Source organism: Pecten maximus, chromosome 11, assembly GCF_902652985.1.
Source record: "Pecten maximus chromosome 11, xPecMax1.1, whole genome shotgun sequence".
Taxonomy (NCBI): domain Eukaryota; kingdom Metazoa; phylum Mollusca; class Bivalvia; order Pectinida; family Pectinidae; genus Pecten; species Pecten maximus.
In genome coordinates this window covers 13,074,793-13,082,586 of record NC_047025.1, presented here as the reverse complement: position 1 = coordinate 13,082,586, position 7,794 = coordinate 13,074,793, and the positions used below count along the sequence as shown (strand labels likewise).

At 35.5% G+C, this 7,794-nt stretch overlaps 1 protein-coding gene across 1 annotated transcript; it reads right to left on the bottom strand.

Annotated features, from left to right (window-relative positions):
• Window positions 1-2,992: 2,992 nt before the first annotated feature.
• Window positions 2,993-7,785, bottom strand: LOC117337180 (casein kinase I). Its single transcript, XM_033898028.1, has one exon. The coding sequence runs from the start codon at window positions 7,646-7,648 to the stop codon at window positions 6,665-6,667; it is 984 nt and encodes a 327-aa protein (XP_033753919.1). The 5' UTR covers window positions 7,649-7,785; the 3' UTR covers window positions 2,993-6,664.
• Between the last annotated feature and the right edge of the window lie 9 nt (window positions 7,786-7,794).

Below are 7,794 nucleotides of genomic sequence, written 5' to 3'. Positions count from 1 at the left end.
TACCTTCTGTAAAATAGCGATAACAAACTTCAATTGTCAAAATCCAAGATGGCTGCCTGTCAGCCAGGTTGTTTTCTGACTGGTCTCAAAATCAAATATGCATAACTAGGCACAGAGGGCAACCTACAAATGAAATTTCAGAAAGATCCCTTCAGCAATTTTTGATAAATAGCTATAACAAACTTCCATTGTCAAAATCCAAGGTGGCTGCCTGTCAGCCATGTTGTTTTCCTATAAGTCCCAAGATGCAATATGCAGAACAACAGACCAAGGGGAACTTACAAAAAAGTTTGAGCAAGATCCCTTCAGTACTTTCTGAGAAATAGCGATAACAAACTTCAATTGTCAAAATCCAAGATGGCTGCCTGTCGGCCATGTTGTTTTCCGATCGGTCTCAAAATGCAATATGCATAACTAGGCATCGAGGGGAACCTACATATGAAATTTGAGAAAGATCCCTTCATTGCTTTCTCAGAAATAGCGATAACAAACTTCAATTGCCAAAATCCAAGATGGCTGCCTGTCGGCCATGTTGTTTAAGGATTGGTCTCAATATGCAATATGCATCACTAGGCACCAAGGGGAACCTATATATGAAATTTGAGAAAGATCCCTTCAGTCCTTTCTGAGAAATAGAGATAACAAACTTCAATTGTCAAAATCCAAGATGGCTGCCTGTCGGCCATGTTGTTTTTCGATTGGTCTCAAAATGCAATATGCATTTCTAGACATCGAGGGGAACCTACATATGAAATTTGAGAAAGATCCCTTCATTGCTTTCTCAGAAATAGCGATAACAAACTTCAATTGTCAAAATCCAAGATGGCTGCCTGTCGGCCATGTTGTTTACCGATTGGTCTCAATATGCAATATGCATAACTAGGCACCAAGGGGAACCTATATATGGAATTTGAGAAAGATCCCTTCAGTCCTTTCTGAGAAATAGAGATAACAAACTTCAATTGTCAAAATCCAAGATGGCTGCCTGTCGGCCATGTTATTTTCCGATAGGTCTCAAAATGCGATATGCATAACTAGGCACCAAGGGGAACCTACATATGAAATTTAAGAAAGATCCCTTCAGTGCTTTCTGAGAAATAGCGATAACAATCTTCAATTGTCAAAATCCAAGATGGCTGCCTGTTGGCCATGTTGTTTTCCGATAGGTCTCAAAATGCGATACGCATAACTAAGCACCAAGAGGAACCTACATATGAAATTTGAGAAAGATCCCTTCAGTACTTCCTGAGAAATAGCGATAACAAACTTCAATTGTCAAAATCCAAGATGGCTGCCTGTCGGCCATGTTGTTTTCCGATAGGTCTCAAAATGCGATATGCATAACTAGGCACCAAGGGGAACCTACATATGAAATTTGAGAAAGAAATCTTTCAGTACTTTCTGAGAAATAGCAATAACAAACTTCAATTGTCAAAATCCAAGATGGCTGCCTGTCGGCCATGTTGTTTTCCGATAGGTCTCAAAATGCGATATGCATAACAAGGCACCATGGGGAACCTACATATGAAATTTGAGAAAGAAATCTTTCAGTACTTCCTGAGAAATAGCAATAACAAACTTCAATTGTCAAAATCCAAGATGGCTGCCTGTCGGCCATGTTGTTTTCCGATAGGTCTCAAAATGCGATATGCATAACAAGGCACCATGGGGAACCTACATATGAAATTTGAGAAAGAAATCTTTCAGTACTTCCTGAGAAATAGCAATAACAAACTTCAATTGTCAAAATCCAAGATGGCTGCCTGTCGGCCATGTTGTTTTCCGATAGGTCTCAAAATGCGATATGCATAACTAAGCACCAAGGGGAACCTACATATGGAATTTGAGAAAGATCCCTTCAGTACTTTCTGAGAAATAGCGATAACAAACTTCAATTGTCAAAATCCAAGATGGCTGCCTGTCGGCCATGTTGTTTTCTGATAGGTCTCAAAATGCGATATGCATAACTAGGCACCAAGGGGAACTTACATATGGAATTTGAGAAAGATCCCTTCAGTACTTTCTGAGAAATAGCGATAACAAACTTCAATTGTCAAAATCCAAGATGGCTGCCTGTCGGCCATGTTGTTTTCTGATAGGTCTCAAAATGCGATATGCATAACTAGGCACCAAGGGGAACTTACATATGGAATTTGAGAAAGATCCCTTCAGTACCTTCTGAGAAATAGCGATAACAAACTTCAATTGTCAAAATCCAAGATGGCTGCCTGTCGGCCATGTTGTTTTCTGATAGGTCTCAAAATGCGATATGCATAACTAGGCACCAAGGGGAACTTACATATGGAATTTGAGAAAGATCCCTTCAGTACTTTCTGAGAAATAGCGATAACAAACTTCAATTGTCAAAATCCAAGATGGCTGCCTGTCGGCCATGTTGTTTTCTGATAGGTCTCAAAATGCGATATGCATAACTAGGCACCAAGGGGAACTTACATATGGAATTTGAGAAAGATCCCTTCAGTACTTTCTGAGAAATAGCGATAACAAGAATTGTTTACGGACGGACGGAGGGACGGACGGAGGGACGGACGGAGGGACGGACGGACGGACGACGGACCACGGACGCAGGGCGATTTGAATAGCCCACCATCTGATGATGGTGGGCTAAAAATAAAACTGTACAGTTTTATCCTTCCCCAGCACCCCCTCCCCACCAAACCCCTTGTCCCAAGACAATACCATGGCCAATTATCAATTGTTTATCTTAAACTATAATACTTACTTACAGTCTAACCTCAAGTTTCAATAAACACCATGTTTTAAGACTGGAGAATAATGAAAATAGTCAAACACATCAACAAACATGTTCTAGCTGACTAAAATCCTATCTCATCACAAATGTTTCATTTGATACCCAAGTTCATCATAACATGACAACTTTGTTTGAAATGAATAGTTTATTTGAAAACTAGAAACTTGGACATGTACTTAAAACTTCCCTTACTGATGAAAAATAACAGGACATAGACAATTTTAAGTGTTTCCCCGTTTAATATACTGAAGGGAATTTACCACATCACATATCAAGCCTATACAGTGTTGAAGATAATGGGCTCCACACACATTGTAATCAGAACAGGAAACATGTAACAGTGAGCAAGTGCTAGTTCCATTTGGCTACACCATAAATCATTTATCTCCAATACAGATCCAGAAGGTGAAGTACTGGTGAAATACACACACAATGACATTGTATACACTTATAATACACACACTTTACCAGACTTGTGTACTGTGAACATCTCTGTCTGGAGTGAATTCTTATCTAAATCAACATCATATCATAGAATTGATTAATTTTCTTATTTACATATATATCATTTCTGCTTAATTGTGATCTAATCATTATTAAACATATGTTTTTAACCATACTTTAACAATGATTTAATCATTTGCACAATTTCACACATTTTTGTTTGAAAATCTGGTGATCAAGTATATATCCGAAATTCTTAATGCATTTTAACACTCTTATCATCATAGAGGTACCACATCATTTCATTCTGCTATAACTTCAAGTAGCTTATGTAGAAATCAAGGGTACCAGCTAGTGTGAAATCACATCACAATTTGGAAGAGAATAATTTTATTACAAAATAATGGTAGGGTTTAACCGTTATGTAAAGCATGTGATGAACATGCTGAAAACTTAGATGAATATGGTATTTTAAAAGCTAATTGGAAGTTATGATGTATCGAGACATAATGACGGGCAGTTTCAGCTAAAATCTATTTACACTTTACAGGAATATTTTGTCACAAAAGCAGAGTACAAAGGTTGAATATATATGAATGTGGGGGAAAGAGAAGAAAATGAAAGAAAGGAAAAGATATTTTTGGAATTATTTGCTCAAACATGGCAAAAATTTGCATGTGAAAATGGATTACATGTCAATATTTAACACCCACTTTACACGAAATTATAATTATATCAGTAAATTCACATACACGATGACCCATATTCAATAAATCTTTTTTTAATTAAATGGTACATCCATTCTGACAATTTTTCGCAGGACATATACAGTGAAACATTCAACATGTACATACAAATTACTTTGCTGAAACATCAAACTTGCTTATCAAGCAGAATTATTAAAAACAAAAGGTAGAAAGACTTTTTTTGTACAGCATGTTCCAAAACAAGATGTAGTGTTTTCAATATAGGGAGGACTCCAAACAATTTTACAGTGTTACAAATGAATGTATTTAGGACTTTACTTTCTTTCTCTGGAAGGTTTAGTATTGGACTCAAAGCTGGAACAAAAAACTAACTGCAGCATCAACCTTTCCTTCTGTACAAATCATAAAATGTAAACATTCTTATATATATGCCACAGTATTCTAGATTTTACATAATTTATAAACATTTCATTTTTTTAACATCTAAGTTTCATTCATCAACTTGAAATGATCATATATATACTTGTAGATCTGTGATGTAAGATTTTATTGTTTATTCCAATTAACAATGTAACAAACACTTACATTTTACAGAAAGTGAATTTGCCGAACACTACGATAAATATGATAGAAATTCCCTGTGCCACATCAAAAACTTAACCACAAATACTTAACACTGTGACAAAAAAAGTGACAGACTTTCATTTTCCATCACACAAGAAACAATTATGTGATTATTAATAATATACATGTATGTAGCACAATGAACAGCATACAATTATAATTTACTTACACAATGTACACTACATCAACAGCACTACTAAATGTTTGTACAGTATATGAGTTTACATCATTACAATTTTCCTTTAAGTTTAAATCCTAACAACTTTTCTACTAATGGGGAAGTAAAATGTTTCGTTTGTAAATATTAAAAGCTGAAATTGTCAACCTGCCAACTAGGCCACAAACTAAAAACCAAACATAAATTCTATGTCACTGAGTGTCTGATAGTCATGCCCAATTATATGATTTAACTACAGTATACTACAGACTAGATAAAGTAGAAGAATTTTTTAAAGTTATTTCATAGCGAGTTCTAGAATTTTTTCTTTATTTAGCAAATCAGTAGCTCTACATTTCAAAATTAATCATTTTTTTAAACAACCCATATATCTATAATAGGCAAAGGAACATGTATGTCCTGTTTCCTTCTTTCTTTTTTTTGTTTGTTGTTGTTGTTTTTTTGTGTGGTTTTTTTTTGTGTTTTTTTTTTTTAAATATTTGTGATTTTGACCAAGACAAATGACATGCTATCTTATTGCCCACAGTGAATGCCTGGCTGTTAATTAAGACATCAGTCAATGCAATATTGTGTACTTCATTATTTTTTAAACTAATTGATTTTATTTGAAAAAGGTTGTGATGCACAAGTAAAATTTGACAGAAAACTGTACTTGTATTGGTTCCTGATCTCCCCACTGTCTGAAATCCTATACAGAGAACACTACACTGATCTTATAACTGTATTAAATCCATTTGTTCGTTCTCCCTAAACTGGTCTTGTTTTTAAGCAGAAAATGTTCAACTATAAACATATGTATCAAGTGAGACTATTTATAAGAAACCCCCATTTCTTCATATTATGTTATATTTTTTCTTAAAATACTACAAAATACTTCTCGTTGGTGTAATAGTATTACTTTCACTAAAAGAACACATATATACACATATTACACCAGAGGTCCAAATATTACAAAGCAGTTTACAATTAGTTTCATTTTTAAATAAATATATACAGAATTAACATATAGTTTTTTCTACTATATGATCTATCTGGTATGTACAACTACAAGGAACTAAATTAATGGATACAGAAACATGAAACCCTACATCATATATAGTCATACATGTATCAACATACCACCAAATCATCAGATTATGTGGGACATTGATTCAGCATAATGTACTTACAATTATAATGGATTTAAACCAGTGAGTCTAGAACTGTTTTGGCAAAAAATGTGTGTATCTTGGCCAGTATCGCTATACATGTATGTTTGTATATCATATCCCCCATTAAGTAGTTATTGTGATTAATTATGTATATACAATTACTAAATACCAGTAGCCAAAAAACTATGTGAAAAATAAAGGAATAATGGTTTCAACTTCAAGGTGGTTAATTTCAGAATGGAAACACACATTTCTCTGCTTTCTGTTGTACCCAATATGTCTAGATTAAATAATGTGTACTGTATTATCACTTTCTACACGATTAATTAAATCAATTATTATCATGAAGGATATACCAATACATATTGAGCGATGTCATATACACACGTACATATATAGTGTACCCAGTTCATAATTTAGACATTTGGTCCTTATGACCAGAAGACTGTCAAATTGTTTTCATGACAACAAGTACTTTCTTTCTTTGATCTGAACTCATGTTTATAACCAGATCAAAATGTGCTGGATCATCTATATATTGTTAGGCTCTCATTCACTTTTTTCATGTTACTCGCAGGGATTAGCAAGTACATAAATACTGTTTCTCATGGTATACATGAACGATAAGCATGACATTTGGTCATCTACAACCAACCTATTATCCATTCATGTTACATTCTTATCTTCAAAACATTACTTCTTTACTACAAACTGTCTTCATCAGCCACACCATCTTTATGAATGCCGGTTACTTTTTGTGGTAATCTTCAAATCAGAACTATTTTTTTTACTTGTGCCCAGCAGTGGCTCCGGTAGGGATACTTGCACCAGTACTGGTCACATTTGCTGCTTTTTGCTTCAGCATTGTCCAATCAAATGTGTAGTCATATTGATAGTTCAATGTGCGGAAAAGGATGCGGAATAGCTGTCGTAGATACATGTAGTCTGGGGCCTCCTCAAAACGAAGTCCTCTGCAGTAATTCAAATACATCGCAAACTCTGCGGGGAATCCTTTACACAGGACCTCAACTGGGGTTGACATCTTTTTCTCGCTTATTTTTTCATATTTCTGCTTTTTCGTTGCAGCCTTTAATCCTTGCCATGGTAGTGATCCCCTGTTGAAATACATTAGCACATAGCCAAGCGACTCCATGTCATCCCTCCGACTTTGTTCAATACCAAGATGTGCGTTGATACTTGCATACCGGGCCGTCCCAGTCAGGTTCTTGTCCTCTCTGTATGGGATGTGTTGTCTTGTCCGACTATCTCTGTATTTTTTGGCCAGACCATAATCAATGAGAAACACCTTATTACAGTGACGACCTATACCCATCAAGAAATTGTCAGGTTTTATGTCTCTGTGAATGAAGTTTTTGTTGTGAACATATTCAATACGCCCAATCATTTGGTCAGCAAGCATAAGCACAGTTTTCATCGTGAATCTTCTTGAGCAGAAGTTGAACAAATCCTCAAGACTGGGCCCAAGCAAGTCCATAACCAGGACATTATACTCTTTTTCTTGGTTATAATAACGAATATGTGGGATACCTACTCCTCCAGCTAATATTTTATATAACTTGCTTTCGTACAATAGCTGGGGATGTCTGGCCTTGAGGGATTCAAGCTTCACAGCCACTTCCTCTCCATTTGTTATGTTGATACCCAAATAAATGTCACCAAACGAGCCACTGCCTATTTTTCGAACAAGACGGTACTTTCCACCAACAATAAATTCCGTCTGTCCACTACTACCTTTACCTCCACTTTCCATCTTGACTTTGTTACCCGTGTATCATCTATGTTTTATAGTTTTTATGGGTAAAATTATCCAAATATCTCACAAAATTATCTGTTCTGACTGGTTGCCATCTTGGGTGGTTGCATCGCAATAAGGATTACCCATAATTCATTTGTCTC

Coding starts and splice junctions, on each gene's coding strand:
- LOC117337180 (XM_033898028.1), bottom strand. CDS start 7,648: ATGGAAAGTGGAGGTAAAGGTAGTAGTGGACAGACGGAATTTATTGTT.